This window comes from Rhinoderma darwinii, chromosome 1, assembly GCF_050947455.1.
Source record: "Rhinoderma darwinii isolate aRhiDar2 chromosome 1, aRhiDar2.hap1, whole genome shotgun sequence".
NCBI lineage: Eukaryota > Metazoa > Chordata > Amphibia > Anura > Rhinodermatidae > Rhinoderma > Rhinoderma darwinii.
This window is the reverse complement of record NC_134687.1, coordinates 40004172-40025847: the sequence shown is the minus strand read 5'-3', so window position 1 is coordinate 40025847 and position 21676 is coordinate 40004172. Positions and strand designations below refer to the sequence as shown.

General features: G+C 46.4%; 1 protein-coding gene across 1 annotated transcript in view; it reads right to left on the bottom strand.

Moving 5' to 3' along the window:
- CRMP1 (collapsin response mediator protein 1) overlaps positions 1–8990 on the bottom strand; it is a 76401-nt gene extending 67411 nt beyond the window's left edge. The window contains exon 1 of the mRNA XM_075857974.1: positions 8302–8990. Coding sequence (XP_075714089.1) covers positions 8302–8670 — 369 coding nt within the window. The 5' untranslated portion in view covers positions 8671–8990. The remainder of the gene's footprint in view (positions 1–8301) is intronic.
- Between the last annotated feature and the right edge of the window lie 12686 nt (positions 8991–21676).

Here is a 21676-nt window from a genome sequence, read left to right as displayed (position 1 = left end):
CAGAGAGGGTGGCTGTGTGGCACTACCAAGGAGGATGGCTGTGTGGCACTACCTGGGGGGCTGTGTGGCACTACCTGGGAGGGGGCTGTGTGGCACTACCTGGGAGGGGGGGCTGTGTGGCACTATACAGAGGGCACTAAATTTATAAGGGTACAAACTCGGCGTCTAACTTCTATATGGGGCATAAACAGGGCCAAATGTCTATATGAGGGCACAAAGTGATGTTTTCTGCCATTTTACTGCTGTCGTGAGTTCCCTCGCAAAGGGGCCTACTAAGTCTGTGTCGCCCAAGGGCCCACATAAACCTAGAGCTGGCCCTGTCTATGGTGGTATATTTCTGAGGGAATACTCCTGTGTAGCCACTCTGGAGATACTTAGAGATGTTTAGAAGAGACTATAATTCTTTATAACTTGGTCTAGCCTATGAGATTCTATTCTGTTGTGTTAACCTGCTCCCACTCTACTGCTATGTATGCCTGAGAAAATGCTGCTGCTGTACGAGCCTACAATACATAGGAGAGGCTCCTGCACCTAATTTCTAGGAGTTGGTTGGCATACTTTAGACCAATATTTTGCTCCAAAATTTCGGCACACTTCAGTGCATTTTAAGCCACTCCCCCCTTACCACTAAGCCACGCCTCTTTTCTAGACACTTTTCAAAACTATCTAAAGAGGCGCCAAAACTGTCTAAGGCTTCCTCACACATAGTCCCACATGTACTAAGACTGGTGCTTCATACGCCAGTCTTAGGCAGTAGCCCGTAACATTAAGATGCAATTCATTTATTGCCGCTTAATAAATTAGCCGCATCTTCTGCTGTCCATGGGACCGACGGTAAACTCTATGTCAGCTCCAAGCTGCCGAAGATTTCTGCTAGAATTTACGTTACTTTATGGCATAAAATTCTAAAAATCTGTCAGGCAGTGGTGGCCATGCCCCTTTTTCATAGCGATGTCCCATTGGGAAAAATGCCAGGCATGGTCTACAATTGCTAAAAGTCTCAAATTTTTGTGCAAAACAGACATGCTTGCGTTGCCCATTTCCAGGGGCATAATTAGGAAACACTGGGCCCAATAGCAAACTTTTGAATGGGCCCCCTCCCCTGGGTGCTACACACAGTCCCCCTTGGTAGATAGTGCCCCCTGTATATTTTGCCATTTATCCCCCCTGTAGATTATACCATACAGCCCCCACCCGTAGACCGTGCCATACAGCTCCCCCTGTAGACAGTGCTATACAGCCCCCCTATAGACAGTGCTATACAGCCCCCCCTGTAGACAGTGCTATACAGCCTCCCCTGTAGACAGTGCTATACAGCCCCCTTATAGATAGTGCCATACAGCCCCCCCGTAGACAGTGCTATACAGCCCCCCTTCTAGATTGCTCTTCAATGCCAGCGGGATCCTTGCATAGGCCAGCGTGAGCCAGTGATGTCATCACGCCAGCCTGCACAGGGATCCCTGTGCCTGATTGGCTGCAGGCCGAACGTGGCCTGTAGTCTATGGCAGAACAGGGAGATACCTCCCTGCTCTGCCATAGTGTTCAATACATAGTATATACTATTAAATGTGGCAAATACTTTTGAATGTGGTGTCGCTACCGCTGTAGCAGCCATAGCGGCTGCTAGCGGAGCCACCAGCATAGGGGGGGCCATGCCGACCAGCGGCATCAGCCTCCTCATGCTGCAGACCCCGTAGCATCCGCTATGGCTGCTACAGCGTTAGTTACGCCACTGCCCATTTCTGTAACTCCCATTCACTTGTACGGGAGTTACGGAAACAGCTTAGCAAAACACGCTCGGGTGTTTCTAAAAAGCAGCAGCAGAAGGAAAGACGCCGATCAGGTGCCCCCGTTCTAGAGATAGGTGAGGGTCCCAGAGGTGGATGGCACTTGCATGTCCATTTCACATTCAGTCATGGTGGCATCCATTTGTCAGAGAGCTTGCTAAAGTTCAACATCTCATGGGGGACGAATCCTACAAGTCAAAGATATCTAAAAAAATTACTGCTATATTTTCGGTTAAAATTTTCTGTTGGCCACAACTGGCCTACCCAGATGGTCTACATCCTCAGGGTTGATCTATGCCGTATACAATTGGACTGCCCAGTTTTGCAATGCTGGATAGGAAGGACTTTTTCCCACTAAAGTCATATAAATAATTATAAATGTCTTTGGTTGTACATCAGGAACTTCATCTTCACTTTGCCTTATTTTGTCATAAACTCTACAACAGGGGTTTACATCGTCTGCAGTTGTAAGATGTGGGAATTGCATTACCAAGTAGATGGGGCGATTGTATTGATTTATTATACTCAGGGCCTGTATATGTCATGTGGTGACTTCTTTGACAATGTGTCTTTATGTGCTATCGTATGGCTATATTGATTGCATTTTTGAATTGTGATTGTCTTGTATTTTCCCCCCACTGTAGGTGGCACTTGTGTCTTGGATGAACCCGCCAAGATCTGACAATGATGGGAGAGGATGACTTGCATAGAGAAGAAGGGTGTCTGTCTTGCAACATTTGATATTGGCATTGATATAAACTGAGGTGAGGCAGATACTGACTTGTTTTCACTTACACATTGGTGCGGAGATGTACGAACCTCGACGCCATCTTAGGCTGCGTTTGCATGGCCCTGTAACAGGGTGATGACGAACACACGTGCGTGCATCTATGAAACAGCGGTGAGCCTGCCAACTGGTGTTCAGTGTTGCGAGAAAGCTTGGAGTGACCTGAACTGTGTTCTGTGAGGTGTAGAGAGGAAAGTGTAGTGGCTTTTGAGGGAGTGAGCATTTTGCCATTTCCGTTGCTTTAGTGGACTGGACTAGAGAAGCCAGGAGTCTGGGAGAAAAGAGTTGAATCTGGGGCGCCATACGAGGACCGGTGAGGACCGGGTTAGGCTGTATCTGTGCTAGAACCTGTAGCTGCAGCAGGGTCCCTGAGAGCCAGCAGTGGTTGAACAGGTAGCCCACCCGGTATAGAGAGCTAGCTAGGCGGTTAGAGGAGGCACGTAAAGAAGATGTCTGGGATAGTTAAAGTAAAGTTTGAGCCTGCAGTGTCCAGCAATAAGGAAACGACTTAGAAATAGCCAGTTCTCATACAATAGGTCTTTAGGGGCCTTCTTAGTTCGCAGCCAGTCACCACAAACTACAAAAGGGGCAATAGGCCCGAATCATTCAGACACAGCCACCATATTGAGACCTACTAGGCCTGAGCAGACATCTCCTTCCATCAAGGGAAGGGTGTCCTTGGCCCTGACTCTGCCACTCTGGCACAGAACAACAAGCCTGCTCCACCTGTATATAGTTGTAACTAAGTGCTGTAGCTCTCACATGTATATAAGAATGTATATAATATTTGTGGAGTGCACCTTCAGCAACGGCAGATGAACTGTTCATAATGTTAAGGTGAAAGTAAAAGGTTAAAGTGATTACGCTAACATTATGTTTTGTTTCATATTTTTTTATGGCATTCCTGCAGGGGCGCTGCCATCACACCATAACCACCCCCACCTTATACAGAACAAAAGCCAGTAGGGATAGATAAAACACACAGATAGAATCCACACTCTAATAGCCTTCATGTGACATAGTTATTTATTTTCCCTTAAATGGAAGATGTGTTGAGAGCCAAAAACCCCACTCCACAAACTGTCCAATGAAAATGATCCTCTTACAGAACCCGGCAGCGCGATGGATCGCCACTAAAATAATAAGTACCTTTCTTAAGGCAATACAAAAAAATATTATAATGGGCCCCACATTATAGTGCCAGATTTTATCCCACAAAACAGAAGACCCTGGTGTTTGTTTCCACCTCCTTGCCCATGACTATTTGGCCAATTCTCATCTCCTTGTTTGCTAGAAATGCAGTTGCTCCAGAGCAGCGGTGCACAAACTTTGGCCCACGATGCTATTCTGTGCAGACCCCAACCATCAGGACACAGACGTGGTTGTCTTGCTTGATGCAGAGTACATCAAGAGGTGGCAGCTCTGTACTTCCTTCCCTGCACTGATCACAGATATCAGTGCAGGACTTGAAAGATACATGTAAGCTCCCTGTTGTAACAAGGTGTCAGACATCAAGCAGGAACAGTTAAGAGGTAATGGGGCACTGTGTGGTCGGCACTTGTATGAGGGGGGCACAGTATGGCTGCCACTGTTATGGGGACACTGTGATCGCTGCATGCAGTGGGGCCACATTATCTCCTTCTCTTTAGAGAGCCAAGGAGGGAAGCAGAGGTCACCCATTCTCCTGATATATAGGATACCTACTATCAATTTGCCATATTTGTCTCAGATGGGAATAAGTTTTATTGTGGCTCTCGGAAGTTGCATGATCTGATAATGTGGCCCTCAGACCATGGAAGGTTGTGCACTTCTGCACTAGAGAAAGGAGCCCTGCAAGGGTTCTCAACACCCAGTAGTAAAGAGGATGGGACCAACCAAGACTGGGCCCCCACTCTATATGAATATGTCCCAGGAGACAGGTACCAGTGATATATTTATTTCCTGGCACCAAATATTATAAATACAATGACATCACTGGTGCTATTGGTGCACAATAGTAACTAAAGTAGTAAAAACTACAAAGCAAGAAACCCACTAGCCACACATGGCTCCCAAGCCTTTGGTTTGGTAATATTGATTAAGGTTATGTTCAGGTTGTGTAGATAATAATAGAGCCATAGCAGTTATTCCGAATCCGTTATCAAATGGATACCGGCAAATGCCCACAGTCCCCAGCGACTTGACTGGTGTCCTTCAGGGTTTTGGTATTTTTGACAGTAAGAACAGTTCTGCAGATAATGCTATTCTTGCTGTCCCGAATACCAGAACGGCCAACTGAAAATCTTACGGAAAACCTCACGAAAGCCCCAGAATGCCAGTGTGAACAGAGACTTAGGCTTTATTCACATCTGCATTGGAGGCTCTGTCAAGAGCCTCCGTCGTAGAATAGTGCATGACTATAATGGAAACTCAATGGATTTCTGATTTAGTGGTGTTAAAATTGGCCATAGACGTAAAGACCTGCCACTGATCAGATGAGCATTCCATCATTTTATTATTGTTCGAATGTTTTTCCAAAGAAAAGCAAAAATCAATACAATTTAAATATCTGCAATAATCCACATGGGAAATTCTTAGACAATTGATTTAAAACCCTTCATAAAAGGAAAAATTAAACAGATAAAAACAATCACTGGTACAAGTAGTTGATCGCATAAACCAAATTATCAGAACGTTTATGGTCCGTATAAAGATGTAATGGAGACAACCGTCCATTGTTTTCTACTGTATGGTCAATGGTTCCCTAAAGAAGGTCTTTATGGATTCACCATGACTGGCAGCATCCTGCATTCACAACTGTGTTCTCCAGCAATAACATACTCAAGAAAACCCTTCACATGATAATAAATGTGTCTGGTCTTCTCAATGGGTTCTTCAAGAGATAGAAAACGCCATTATCTGTTTTGACACTACAAATACTCTGTCTGTCAATTCTGTTATATGTTTCAGAACTTCAACTACAATGTGTCTCAATGTGGTCCTCAAGCCAAGATTGCAGAGACCACATTGTATGGATGGAGCCAGGCTATAGACCAGCTGCATCAACATGCGTGTAAAGAGTCACAACCATTCAGTGGTGTTGCTGAGGTCTCTGCTTTGGGATTACATTGGGTAACATTGTCATTTCAGAGCTAAAACAGATACTATTCCTAACTCCCAGAAATTGACACTGAGGGTATGTTCACACGCAGTGGTTTCAGACGTAATTCGGGCATTTTACGCCTCGAATTACGCCTGAAAAAACGCCCCTAATACGCCTACAAACATCAGCCCATTGCTTTCAATGGGAATTACGATGTTCCGTTCCCACGAGCCTTTATTTTACGCGTCGCTGTCAAAATACGGCCCGTAAAATGACGGCTCATCAAAAAAAGTGCAGGACATTTCTTGGAACGTTTTTGGAGTCGTTTTTCATTGACTCCATTGAAAAAAGCTCCAAAAACGGGCGTAAAATACGCCTCGAAAAACGTGAGTCGCCTGAAACCAGCTCCGTATTTTCAGACGTTTTTGGTCACTACGTGTGAACATACCCTTAGTCCTTGTGAATAAATACATCAGTAAGTAAAAGGCACATAAAAGCTAAAGTGTCTGACACGTCAGCACTTCTGGTCGGTGGTAGTCCTGGTCAGGGTAGTACTCTCAGACAAATTTGTAATGGACCAATTAGAGAACGAAAAATTACTTATAAAGCGGGCACCCCCAACTTCAAAAACATCAAAAATGTGTCTATTTGCTAGCACTAGCCAGAATTCCTGAGGTCCATGCACTCAGATCCCCACCAATCCCAATAACGAAAGTGCTGCAGTGCTGGTCAGAGTGCCAGGCTCTGTTGGCTCCTGTAGACAGGCCATGGACTATAATGAATGGTCTTCGGGTCTCCTGAGTGTAGCAATAAGAGGCCAAAAGGGACCAATAAGTGCCAAAGTGCAAGTCCTTTTGGTGAAGTGATGGGTGTGAGGTCTCTGCGCATGGACCCCCACGATAAAACTTCTGACATATCTATATGACTTGTCAGAAGTACATGAAAAATGTAATTAAACTTTACAATCCTTTAGGCATTAAAATACAAAAGTGACCAATGAATAACTCTTAAACTGCCAACCAAATAATGATATATGATATAATGTATATCCTAGCAGCCTTGACTCTTCTGTGAGTTTTCTAAGAAGCCATTTCTAAAAAGTCATTGGACAAGACATGCTAATTCTGTTTCACACTATGGGAGTAACATTTTGATGTACCCAGACATGTGCCCAAATAATAAAAAAAAACCTGTACTCAAAAAAATAATAATCCAGATACAAAAAGTTAAGAACCATACTTGTAGTTGATAGAACAACCCTCATCAGCCATCCACATTTCTTGTGGAAAACTAATTCTACTTGGTATAGTATGGAATACGAATTCTACCTAATTTTCCGATTAGACTACCCGGGGCTGGACAATGTCTTCAATTGCGCAATTTCTAGCTGCAAGCTTCAATGATGCATCAACAGCAACTGCCGCAGTATTGGGAAAACCGGCTATTTCGTATGATCAGTTGAATAGGTGGAATACAATGAAAAGTCTATGGGCTGACATTGACAAAAAACCTCCGAGAGACTACAAATCTACAATAAACTTTAGAAAGACTTTGACAAAAAAAAAAGAGAGAGAAATAAAATAATAAAAACCAAAAAACTTGTCGAAGGCAGGACATGGTTAAGACACCTCCCCGGTTGTTCCTGCTTTCCCTATGAATGTCGGCCTTTTTATAAACTAACATACTGTCAGCCGGTCTTCGATTGGCAAGTTCAAGGATATTAAAATGCAAAGTAAATGTGGTGGGACAGAAGGCAGGCATAGGGAGAGGAGGTCTGGAGGCCTCCCAGATTCAGCAATACCTCTCTTTGTTACACTACAGCAAAGTATGAGAGCACCCTTACTTTTCCAGAATGCAATGACTTACCCATTGGAAATATAGGCTGCTCGGTATAGGTAAGGGTTAAATGATACAACCACTGCTTAAATATTGACTGACACACTCCATACTATCAATTATCGCCTAATGCCAATGCTATAACATGTATTGTATGACCGTAAATGCAATATTTCATTCCCAAGCTAGACTACTGCACACCAGGCCATGCTTCCAATAGGCAATGTGCATTAGCAGTGTCATGTCATACAGGTCCAATAATGAAATGTGGTATATTAATTCATAATGTAACCATGCCTATCACTTATATGTCATATTAATATACAGCCCATTATTTGCCGTAATATCTGCATCTTGGGTGACACAATTTCTAGGCAAAATACCTACATAGGATATAATAATCAGAGCATAGACACTAAATAGCAATTCATTATGACCTTGGAAATGATACATTTATTGGTCTATCAGACATTGCTACAAAATTACTAGCTCTTTGGTTTAGAAAACCATTGAATCTGATGCATAACGCCTCTGGTTTTGATCTGATGTTATAACATCAGCAATACAACAATGCCAGATATTAAACATCAATATATAAATATGTATATAGTCTGTTTATTATGGAAAGTAAAAGCTAAATATTGCTGAAATATCACCTGGAAACAAAAGGGGTAAATTATTTAATAACAACAGACAATTAACCTTTTGCAAATGTATTAGCACCCTGAGGCCAATGTGGTGGTCCCCATCCCAGCCCCCACTGCTGCTGGTGCAGATGCCCCCAGCCTCTCCCTCTCATCACACTGTACCTTGCCATTGTCCTGCCCCTGCAGCAGCTCCTTCCCACCGGAATACTTGATCTCAATGCCTGGGGTCCTGTCTTCCCTTTCTCCAGGAGAGCTGATGACAGAGCCAGAGATCTCACTCACATCACTGGCTGTCTCACTGAAATTATCCCCATCCAGATCCGCCCTGCTGCTGCTTCTTGGGGTGCGGGTCCCCTTCTTGCCCACACTGTAGGCATCAAAATCTATAGTCTTGTTCTCATAAGCCCCTTCTACAGAGGCAAACATGCCCCCATACTTCACTCTGGGGGTCTGGGCAGTGGTCCCTGGTCTGGCCAGATAGACAGGGAGATCATCTTCTTTATTCCAGTTTCTTTTCCTCTCTGATGCCATGCTGCACCCCTAATGCCCTCCTCTCACTGGATGGATGATGTGCTCTTGCTGCTGCTGCTGCTGGTGATGATGATGCTCATATAAAAATGCAGCAGTGCGGTGTCTAGATAGAAAGACACAAGGACCCTATTGTTACCAGCTGCAGATGAGGAGAGGAAATGTGCAATGAATGGAGGCTCCAATCCTGGAGGTGGTCTGCACATGGAGGGCAGGCAGCAGGCTCTGCTGGTGGAAAGGGCTGGTGCCTGCTAGGGAGAGACAGCAGCAGCACAGGCAGGCACTCACTACTCAAGGCACTGCCTTGCTCTAGGGGGACACCTCTAGGAAGCAACCTCATTCAGGAGAACCACTCATGGGAGATAGATGGGACCCTCCTCTTCCTGAAGGATTGGCTAGCAGCTGGAGAAAAGGCTGGACTGGACTGGACCCTGGACTGCAGCCAAACACAGGAGAAGATCCATAGATATAAAGCAATATTGCAAGACGACCCACAGTGCATATAATCTGACAAGTTACATTTGTATAATTTTTTTTTTTTACTAAATGCACATTAAAGCATATAATACATCTAATAATCTAATAATAATAATCTTTATTTATATAGCGCCAACATATTACGCAGCACTTTACAATTTAGAGGGAACATGAAAACAATATCAGACATTACATAGTGACAAAGTTCATTTACAATTCAAACCTGGGGAGTGAGGACCCTGCTCGAAAAGCTTACAATCTATGAGGACATAAGGGAGACACAAAGTGTAATAGTGTTTGTTCTGTACAATGGTCCGGCCATTTTTATACACATGCGGTGGTAACATAAAGCTGCATGAGCCGGTCACCAGCCAGTATCCGTGTATGACGGACATGAAGAGAAGGAGTGTGAGGGAATCTTATTCTGATGACTAATCTAAATGGAGGGCCATGAAAAGGAGTCAGATTAGGGAATGTTATAGGCCTGTCTAAATAGATGTGTTTTCAGGGCACGTTTAAAACTGTGGATATTGGGAATTAATCTGATTGTCTGGGGTAGCACATTCCAGAGGACGGGTGCAGCACGAGAGAAATCCTGGAGACGGTAGTGGGAGGTTCGGATTATGGAGGATTTTAATCTAAGGTCGTTGGCAGAACGTAGAGCCCGAGTAGGGTGGTAGACAGAGATGAGGGAGGAGATGTAAGGAGGTGCAGCACTGTGGAGAGCTTTGTGGGTGAGAGTAATAAGTTTGAATTTTATTCGGAAGGGGATGGGCAACCAGTGCAGTGACTGGCACAGATTAGAGGTGTTGGTGTAGCGGTTGGTCATAAAGATGAGCCTGGCTGCTGCATTGAGGATAGATTGGAGAGGGGAGAGTTTAGTGAGGGGAAGACCGACTAGTAATGAGTTACAGTAGTCAAGACGAGAGTGAATCAGAGCAACAATGAGAGTTTTGGCAGTTTCCTCCGTAAGAAAAGAGCGGATTCTGGAGATGTTTTTTAGGTGAAAATGACAGGAGCGTGAAAGTGATTGTATGTGAGAAGTAAAGGAAAGATCTGAGTCAAAAATAACCCCGAGACAGCGGGCGTGCTGCTTAGGAGTTATGATAGTGCCACACACAGAGATGGAGACATCAGGTTTAGGGAGGTTAGTAGATGGTTGGAACACAAGGAGCTCAGTTTTAGAAAGATTCAGTTTCAGATAGAGAGAGGACATGATGTTAGAGACAGCGGACAGACAATCACTGGTGTTCTGTATTAGAGCAGGGGTGATGTCACGGGAAGAGGTATATAATTGGGTGTCATCAGCGTAGAGATGGTACTGGAAGCCAAATCTGCTGATGGTTTGTCCAATAGGAGCTGTGTAGAGAGAAAAGAGGAGTGGACCTAGGACTGATCCCTGAGGAACCCCGATATCAAGGGGAAGAGGAGAAGAAGTGGAACCAGCAAATGACACACTGAATGAGCGGTCAGAGAGAAAACCAAGAGAGAGCCACGTCCTTGAGGCCAATAGAGTGGAGCATGTTAAGTAGGAGTTTGTGGTCTACAGTGTCAAAGGCTGCAGAGAGATCCAAAAGAATCAGGAGAGAGGATTTACCGTCCGATTTAGCCGCCAAGAGATCATTTGAGACTTTAGTAAGGGCAGTTTCTGTGGAGTGTAGAGTGCGGAAACCAGATTGTAAGGGGTCAAGAATGGAGTTAGCAGAGAGATAGCGGATAAGGTGAGAGTAGACCAAGCGTTCCAGGAGTTTGGAGATGAAGGGCAGATTAGAGACTGGTCGGTAGTTGGCAGCGCTGGATGGGTCAAGTGTTGGTTTTTTCAATAATGGGTTTATAATGGCATGTTTAAAAGCGGAGGGAAAGATACCAGAGGAAAGAGAGAGGTTAAATATTTTAGTGAGGTGACTAGTGACAGCTGGGGAGAGGGACTGGAGGAGGTGTGAGGGGACAGGATCACTAGGGCAGGTAGTAGGACGAGAAGAAGAGAGGAGCCTCGAGACTTCTTCTTCAGTTATTGGGTCAAATGCTGAGAGTGAAGAAGAGGGAGTGCGGGGGGGGGGAAGGGGATCGATCTTACTAGGGGACTGGAGATAATATCATGTCGGATGTTGTCAATTTTAACTTTAAAATAATTGGCCAGGTCTTCAGCACTGAGATCTGTGATTGGTGTCTGCACGTTAGGACTAAGGAGGGAGTGAAAAGTATCAAAGAGGCGTTTTGGATTATTAGATAGTGTGGAGATGAGAGAAGTGAAGTAGACTTGTTTGGCGCGGTGAAGGGCAGAGTTGTAAGTTTTGAGCATAAATTTGTAATGGAGGAAATCTGCATCCAAATGCGATTTTCTCCACCGTCGTTCGGCACATCTCAAGCACCGCTGAAGAAAGCGGGATTGAGGCGTGTGCCAGGGTTGTCGTCGTCTTTGTCGGGTGGTTCGGAGTGTAGTGGGGGCTGCTTCATCCAATGCATTTTTGAGAGTGTTATTATAAAGTTTGGCAGCCAGATTGGGACAGGAGAGGGAAGAGATAGGGGACAATGAGGACTGTAGACTGTCTATGAGTTTCACAGTGTTAATGGCATGTAGATTTCTGTATGTCTGATACGTAGGGATGACCTGAGGAGGCAGAGAATATTTGATAGTAAAGCAGAGAAGATTGTGGTCAGAAAGTGGGAGAGGAGAGTTAATAAAGTCAGAAACTGAGCACAGCCGGAAGAAGACCAGGTCAAGTGAATGCCCGTCTTCATGTGTAGGAGAGTTAGTAAGTTGTGACAGACCGAGGGACGAGGTTAAAGATAGAAACTGGGAGGCAGATGAGGAGATTGGGTTATCAATGGGGATGTTGAAGTCACCCATGATGAGAGTGGGTGTTTCAGAGGATAGAAATTGTGGAAGCCAGGCAGAAAAATGGTCCAGGAATTGGCGGGGTGAGCCCGGTGGGCGGTAGACAACTGCCACTCGGAGGGGAAAAGGGTGAAAGAGTCTGAGGGTGCGGACTTCAAAAGAGGGAAATGTGAGTGAGGGGACCGGGGGAATGACCTGGAAAGTGCAGTGTGGGGAAAGAAGTATACCTACTCCTCCACCCTGCCTGTTCTCAGGTCTGGGGGCATGAGAGAACTGGAGACCACCATAAGATAGAGCAGCAGGGGAAGCAGTGTCAGACAGGTGTAGCCATGTTTCTGTAAGAGCCAGAAGGTTGAGAGAGTTAGAAAGGAATAAGTCATGAATAAAGGTGAGTTTGTTGCACACGGACCGAGAGTTCCAGAGAGCACAGTTAAAAGAGACAGGAGAAGACATACAAGGAATGGCAAGAAGATTTGCAGGGTTTCTATGTGTGGCAGGTAAGTGGTTGAGCTTGGCAGAAGAAAAGGGAGGCCCAGGGTTGGGAGAGATGTCCCCTGCAGCTAATAGCAGGAGAATGGAGAGAGACAGCAGATGGTTCAGTGATTTATGAGAGCGTTTTTTATGTTGGGCAGTGGGATGAGATGGGTTAAGTTGACTGAGGAAAGTGAATAGTGAATGGGAGCTGTACATGGGTGAGGCCAGGAGAGAAGGACTGATGCGGACTGTTTTTGGGCAAGTGTTAAATGGGCGATAGGATTGCAAACCAAGAGCAGCTATAATGATGAGAGCGGTGGCAAACATGTTTGTTTACAGATAGTTAGAAATCTAATATTGAGTGCGTGGGCTAGTTTGTCTGGTTTGGTAATGCAGCTTACCTGTCACTGACCCTGTCTAACTGCCATGTATAACTGCAAGGACACTTTGACAGCGATGACTTCTGCCGTCGTGCCCCCCTGCAAGAGTGCCTTCCCCATATGCTACATCTAAATTTATAGGGGAGTAGATGCTCAGATCTAGGCCTAATTAAGCTCGTTCAGTTATTAATCAAATCAACTAGACACATGAGGTGAAAAGCTCTGCAGAGATAAACAAACAAACTATCAGGTCTGGATGCTCATAAAACTTAACGACGATCAAACACTTTGACAAAACTTTGAGATAACATTAGACTATATAGCAAGACAGGAAAGCAGAGTACCATAAAATAAAAGTTTCAGCTTTTTGAAATGCAGCTACAGCAGGGATGAGGTTCATGCAGGAGTGAAATGGATTATATACCACATCTAGATAATTGTATACAAAAGAGGACACAAAGGCATATAAATAGTATAAACAAAAAGGGGAACCTTATTCTAGATGTCATATCACGCTATATAATAAACATTGTGACATTTGGGAGGAAAGAAAAATAACATATACTTTTAAAACCTAATATTATTGAATGGATGAATAAAACTGCATTAATGGTAACAGTAACTGGATCTGCAATTTCTCCACATACAAACAAATGTGGTCATGAAGAATAAGGATAGTGGGAAACAAGAACGCCTCTTAGGAACCGTCAGTAGGTGAAATGGTAAGTGGAGAATTATTCCAGACTTCATAAATTTTGGAGAATTTTTGCGGATAACCGCAGTTTTGATATACCATTTTTTTTATAAGGAACAATGCAAACGAATGCAAGTCCTGAGATTTCGGGAGCCGTTTATTCATCCAATGTAATGCTGTATTTTTTCTGGCAAGAAATAAAGTTGCTCTCAAGAAAATTCTTGTGTGATGTTGGCATAATTCTTCGTCTAATATACCAAAAAGGCAGAATTTGGGGTCTAGAGGTATCAGTATACCTAAAATAGAGGAAAAAAGGGACAGTTACATCTGTATCATTATGTATTTACTCTTGATGTAGCAGTATTGTCATGTATTCACCTTAGATATAATTGTATCATTATCACCTATTGTGACTGCCCACACCCATGTGTAACTGTATCTAAGGCATTAAGACACATAGCTCCCAAGACTTTGGATGATCATAGAGGTAGACTCAATTTTTATTGTCTAGGGTTAAAAGCAGGGACAGTCTCTCTAAAACAGTATGGGAGTGTTAGGGATCTGCCAGGTACTTCATCTAGCTATACTCCTGGGATTAATCAATCCACACCTGAGGCCAGACCTGTTCGACTGACACCATCTCCCACCAACCAGGGTGGCAGGCTCAGGAGTGGGAGAGCCTATCGCGGCCTGGTCTGTCGGAGTTAGCTCCGCCCCCTGCCCTTTATTACCTGCCCTGTGCTCTCCCTCAGTGCTTGTAATTCTTTTGGATTCCTGGCCCCACTGCTGCTTGCTCCAGCCTGCTTCTGCCGTGCTTCTGCCTTGCTGCAGTTCTGCTTGACCTGCTTTGCTTTGCCCCTGGCTTGCTTCTGTCTCCGTGCCCGCTCGGGTGTACTCACTTCGTCCTGGTCCTGACTGTTCGTTCGCCGCCCCGTTCCCTCGTGGCGTTCCGTGGCTACTGCCCCTTCCCTTGCGTGTTCCCTGTTTGTCTTCCTGTGCACTTAGCCAGCGTAGGGACCGCCGCCCAGTTGTACCTCGTCGCCTAGGGCGGGTCGTTGCAAGTAGGCAGGGACAGGGCGGTGGGTAGATTAGGGCTCACTTTCCCTTCACCTCCTTCCTGCCATTACATAATTACAAGACCTTACCTAGTCTACCATTTCTCCTACGCTGACGCTGTCATGGACCCCCTTGAGACCCTGACCCAGCAGATGCAGGGCCTCTCCCTACAGGTCCAGGCCCTGGCCCAAAGGGTCAATCAGGGTGACGCTGCTTTAGTAGTACCCCTCACCTCACCTCTAGAACCCGACCTCAAGTTACCTGACCGGTTTTCAGGGGACCGTAAGACGTTTCTCTCCTTCCGGGAGAGTTGCAGACTGTATTTCCGCCTAAAGCCCCACTCCTCAGGTTCCGAGAACCAGCGGGTGGGTATCATCATATCCCGACTCCAGGAAGGGCCCCAAGAGTGGGCCTTCTCCTTGGCTCCTGACGCCCCTGAACTTTCCTCTGTTGATCGTTTTTTCTCTGCCCTCGGACTCATTTACGACGAGACTGACAGGACTGCTTTAGCCGAGAGTCAGCTGGTGACCTTACGTCAGGGTAGGAGACCGGTTGAGGAATACTGTTCTGATTTTAGGAAGTGGTGCGTAGCTTCTCAGTGGAACGATCCGGCCCTAAGGTGCCAGTTTAGGTTAGGATTATCTGACGCCCTGAAGGATCTGCTGGTTAGCTACCCCTCGCCTGACTCCCTTGACCAGGTTATGGCCCTAGCAGTACGACTTGACCGACGTCTCAGGGAACGTCAGCTAGAACGCTTCAGTGTGCTCCCCTCTGACTTTTCTGCGATCCCCCCCGAGGTCCCGTCTCCTCGCCCCTCCACGGAGGACTCGGAGGTACCTATGCAACTCGGGGCCTCCATGTCCCCTCGACAACGTAGGGAGTTTCGCAGAATGAATGGTCTCTGCTTCTACTGTGGGGACGACAAGCATCTACTGAACACCTGTCCCAGGCGCAAGAATAAGAAGCCGGAAAACTTCCGTGCCTAAGTGATCATCGGGGAGGTCACTTGGGCGCACAGGTATTTCCCGTTAATGTGAAACGCAATAAAATTTTGCTTCCCTTTCAGGTCTCGTTTGCTGGCCGGTCTGCCACGGGCAGTGCTTTCGTGGATTCTGGCTCATCTGCTAATATCATGTCTGTGGAATTTGCTATGTCTCTCTAAAGATGCCTTGTATTGATTTACCTTATCCTATCCCTGTAGTAGGAATCGACTCCACTCCCCTTGCTAATGGTTATTTTACTCAGCATACTCCTGTTTTTGAACTCCTGGTTGGCTCCATGCATTTGGAGCAGTGCTCTGTACTGGTGATGCAGGGATTATCGTCTGATCTGGTTTTAGGCCTTCCCTGGTTGCAGTTGCATAATCCCACATTTGATTGGAATACTGGGGATCTCACCAAATGGGGTAATGAATGTCTTATGTCATGTTTTTCCGTTAACTCTATTTCTCCCCGGGAGGAGGTAAACACGCTTCCTGAGTTTGTTCAGGACTTCGCCGATGTGTTTTCTAAGGAGGCCTCCGAGGTGTTGCCCCCCCATAGAGATTACGATTGTGCTATCGATTTGGTGCCTGGTGCCAAGCTTCCTAAGGGTAGGATATTTAATCTTTCATGTCCTGAACGTGAAGCGATGAGGGTGTATATACAAGAATGCCTGGCCAAGGGTTTCATTCGCCCCTCGACTTCTCCTGTAGGTGCTGGCTTCTTCTTCGTGGGGAAGAAGGATGGTGGTCTTAGGCCGTGCATTGATTATCGTAACCTGAATAAGGTCACCGTAAGGAACCAGTACCCAGTTCCTTTGATTCCGGATCTTTTTAATCAGGTTCAGGGAGCCCAATGGTTTTCTAAGTTCGATCTACGGGGGGCATATAACCTTATCCGCATCAAAGAGGGGGATGAGTGGAAAACTGCGTTCAACACACCCGAGGGTCATTTCGAATACCTGGTCATGCCCTTTGGGTTGTGTAATGCCCCTGCTGTCTTCCAGAATTTTATTAATGAAATCCTGAGAGAGTACCTGGGTAATTTTCTTGTTGTGTACCTTGATGACATACTGGTGTTTTCCAAGGACTGGTCCTCCCACGTGGAGCATGTCAGGAAGGTGCTCCAGGTCCTTCGGGAGAATAATCTGTTTGCTAAGACTGAAAAATGTGTCTTTGGGGTACAGGAGATACCATTTTTAGGGCAAATCCTCACTCCTCATGAATTCCGCATGGACCCTGCCAAGGTTCAAGCTGTGGCGGAATGGGTCCAACCTGCCTCCCTTAAGGCATTACAGTGTTTTTTAGGGTTCGCCAACTATTACAGGAGATTTATTGCCAACTTCTCGGTCGTCGCTAAGCCTCTTACGGACCTTACCCGCAAGGGTGCCGATGTCCTCCATTGGCCCCCTGAGGCCGTCCAGGCCTTCGAGACTCTCAAGAAGTGCTTTATCTCGGCCCCCGTGCTGATTCAGCCCAACCAAGAGGAGCCATTTATTGTGGAGGTTGACGCTTCCGAGGTGGGAGTGGGGGCCGTCTTGTCCCAGGGTACCAGCTCCCTCACCCATCTCCGCCCCTGTGCTTACTTCTCTAGGAAGTTTTCGCCCACGGAGAGTAACTATGATATTGGCAACCGCGAATTTCTAGCCATTAAATGGGCTTTTGAGGAGTGGCGGCACTTCCTGGAGGGGGCCAGACACCAGGTAACGGTCCTTACGGATCACAAGAATCTGGTTTTCCTAGAATCGGCCCGGAGGCTTAATCCTAGACAAGCTCGGTGGGCACTATTCTTTACCAGATTTAATTTCTTGGTTACCTATAGGGCTGGGTCCAAGAATATTAAGGCTGACGCTCTGTCACGTAGTTTCATGGCCAATCCTCCTTCCGAGAAGGATCCTGCTTGTATTTTACCCCCTGGTATAATCGTCTCTGCCACGGATTCTGATTTAGCTTCTGATATCGCGGCTGATCAGGGTGCAGCTCCCGGGAACGTCCCTGGGGACAAACTGTTTGTTCCCCTGCAATACCGGCTGAGGGTACTCAGGGAAAACCATGACTCCGCTCTATCTGGTCATCCTGGCATCTTGGGCACCAAACACCTCATTACCAGAAACTATTGGTGGCCTGGGTTGCCTAAAGATGTTAGGGCTTACGTCGCCGCTTGTGAGGTTTGCGCTAGGTCCAAAACCCCTAGGTCCCGACCTGCGGGCCTACTACGTTCCTTGCCCATTCCCCAGAGACCTTGGACCCATATCTCCATGGATTTTATCACCGATTTGCCTCCATCTCAGGGCAAGTCGGTGGTGTGGGTGGTAGTCGACCGCTTCAGCAAGATGTGCCACTTTGTGCCCCTTAAGAAGCTACCTAACGCCAAGACGTTAGCTTCTTTGTTTGTGAAACACATCCTGCGTCTCCATGGGGCCCCAGTCAATATAGTTTCTGACAGAGGGGTACAATTTGTTTCCTTATTTTGGAGAGCTTTTTGTAAAAAGTTGGAGATTGATCTGTCCTTCTCCTCCGCCTTCCATCCCGAAACTAATGGCCAAACGGAAAGGACCAACCAATCCCTGGAACAATATTTAAGGTGCTTCATCTCTGACTGTCAATTCGATTGGGTCTCATTCCTTCCCCTTGCTGAATTTTCCCTGAATAACCGGGTCAGTAACTCGTCAGGGGTCTCCCCGTTTTTCTGTAATTTCGGGTTTAACCCAAGGTTCTCCTCCGTCTCCCCTGGTTGTTCCAATAATCCTGAGGTAGAGGAGGTTCATCGGGAACTGTGCACTGTCTGGGCCCAGGTTCAGAAGAACCTAGAGGCGTCCCAGAGCGCACAAAAGATTCAGGCGGATAGTAGACGTTCTGCTAACCCCCGGTTTGTCATCGGGGATTTGGTCTGGTTGTCGTCCAGGAACTTGCGCCTTAAGGTCCCGTCCAGGAAGTTTGCTCCCCGATTTATTGGACCTTATAAGATCATTGAAGTCCTCAACCCTGTATCCTTCCGTCTGGAGCTCCCCCGGACCCTTTCGCATACATGACGTCTTCCATGCCTCCCTCCTTAAACGCTGCTCCCCGTCCTGGTCCCCCTCGAGGATACCTCCTGTTAGCGTTCTCACCCCTGAGGGGGTGGAATTCGAGGTGGCCAAGATTATGGACAGTAGGATGGTCCAGGGCTCCCTCCAGTACCTGGTCCATTGGAGAGGATACGGGCCGGAGGAGAGGACTTGGGTACCTGCCCGTGATGTTCACGCTGGGGTATTGATCAGGAGGTTCCACCTCCTCTTCCCCACTAAACCGGGTCCCCTTAGTAAGGGTCCGGTGGCCCCTCATAAAAGGGGGAGTACTGTTAGGGATCTGCCAGGTACTTCATCTAGCTATACTCCTGGGATTAATCAATCCACACCTGAGGCCAGACCTGTTCGACTGACACCATCTCCCACCAACCAGGGTGGCAGGCTCAGGAGTGGGAGAGCCTATCGCGGCCTGGTCTGTCGGAGTTAGCTCCGCCCCCTGCCCTTTATTACCTGCCCTGTGCTCTCCCTCAGTGCTTGTAATTCTTTTGGATTCCTGGCCCCACTGCTGCTTGCTCCAGCCTGCTTCTGCCGTGCTTCTGCCTTGCTGCAGTTCTGCTTGACCTGCTTTGCTTTGCCCCTGGCTTGCTTCTGTCTCCGTGCCCGCTCGGGTGTACTCACTTCGTCCTGGTCCTGACTGTTCGTTCGCCGCCCCGTTCCCTCGTGGTGTTCCGTGGCTACTGCCCCTTCCCTTGCGTGTTCCCTGTTTGTCTTCCTGTGCACTTAGCCAGCGTAGGGACCGCCGCCCAGTTGTACCTCGTCGCCTAGGGCGGGTCGTTGCAAGTAGGCAGGGACAGGGCGGTGGGTAGATTAGGGCTCACTTTCCCTTCACCTCCTTCCTGCCATTACAGGGAGATATTATATTGCAGGGACAAAGATATTATAACATTAGTGATACGATTACCTGGTACCTTATGTCATGTCCTACTACTTAGCTACTTCTAATATTTGTAATAATTTACAGTAGGGGGTACAGTATTGCTTATAATGCACACTTCAGAACCAGCCGAAAAGTGTGCCACTCATACAATGCAAGTCACAGTTTCCCTCCCATACAGTGCCAGCCAGTTTGCCTCCCATACAGTGCCAGACACTGTGTTGTCGTCTACCCATTGCCAGTTATCTTGATTTTATCCAGCCAAAAAGATTTGGAGAGGTGGCCATATATGCCTGTTGCTTTTTTTATATAGTCTAACGGTTGGCCATAATTCCCATAGACCAGCGGAGAGGGCATGAAAGGCCACCCCTCTGTGTGGGGCTTCGATAGGGTGTCAGGTGGGAGGGGGACCTCACCAAATGTTTTGCTCTTCGGCCTCCACCAACCTTTTCCCGGCCTTCATTACATGTTACTACCATTCTCAATACTTGGCGGATAACAGTATGAATTGCTGTGTAAATTCAACCTTCTTTGTGGGTACAAGACATACTGAATACGTAGTCCCAGTTCCCTAGAGGCTGCAGTCCCTCTGTCCCCACTCTAATGTTACAGGAAAGTGGCCCTTCTGTGTCCTCTCACACGTAACCTTGTCTTTATGCAATGATGGAACAAGAGGAAGAACTTCTCACCTAGTAGAAGCAATCTACACAGGTCCCTTCAGTCACAAGAGTGATGATCAGCACCTTTGCAGCGCCGCTTGTCTCTCTTTAATTTGACCAATGATAAAAATTCTATTTACAAACACATCAATGGAAAAATCTTTACTTTATCCTATGTATTTCTATATATACTTCGCTAGTATAATGATAGAAGACATCCTACATGTGTATATATCTATGGTATTCGGATACATTTTATGGTTGTGTCATAGCCATTTTAGCACTCTTGCCCCAGGTACAGATGTAGCAGAGATGAATTCATTAATACACAAAACTGAGTGTTTCAATGCAAACAATGGCACAATGTGATATTATATTATAGTGTCTGGTTTTCTATAGGTTTTTACATCAACCTTACCCAGGCACAAAAACCATCAGTAAAGAAAAAAGACGCCGCATTCAAACACTCAAGGTGTGACAATAAAGTATTGACGTATGTGACGCAGCACACAACATCCAGCGCCAGGACGTTATGTGATGTGTTGCATACAGCATCCTGATGCTACCCACTGTCAGGACCTTGTATATGGCATGGCACCATCCAGTGGCGGACTAAGTAGACCATGGGCCCTGGGCTGTTAGCCAAACTTGGGCCCCCCTTCCGCACCGCCGCCCTGCCGCACCGTAACTATTTTTAACACTACCTTTTTGAGCAAGCATTAACAAATGGGTGTTACGATTCCCCTTGTCACAGGGCTGTGTCCCTACATACTGACAGTATCACACTGTGCTGGGACACATCCTCCTGACAAGGGGAATTGTCTATCAGTCCTGGACTGCAGAAAGACTTTGTGAAATACAAGGATTTTCTATAATAAACATGTCAGGAGAGGTGACAGATTCTCTATAAATCTAGTGACTCACAGGTGACGACGTCTCAGATTCTAGTAGTTTTTTTCCTCTTTTCTTCTCCATCCGGTCCAGAGCTCATGACGACTTCTCCCGGCCATGACTCATTTCTGCAGAATTTGGCACTCAGATGTCTTCGGCTCCTCACTTTTCCAACATTTGAACACCTATAAACAAAAATAAAGTTATCATGGTGCCAGATACTGTACCCCTAAATATAATAGCACCAAACACTGCGCGCCTGAATATAATAATACCATAAACTGTAAAACACCACATTCACACAGCCCCCTGTACATAGTGCCACCCACAGCCCCCTGTACATAGTCCCACACACAGCCCCTGTAGATATTACACACCCCCATAGAAAGCGCCACACACAGCCCCCTGTAGATATCACACATCCCCCTGTAGAGAGTGTTACACACAGCCCCCTATAGATAGTGCCATGCAGCCTCTTGTAAATAGCGCCAAAAAGCCCCCCTATAAAGAGCGCCACACACATACCGCTGTGGATAGCGCTACACAGCCCCCCTTGTATATAGTGCTACACAGCCCTCCCCTTTGTATATAGTGTCACACAGCGCTCCCCCTTTGTAT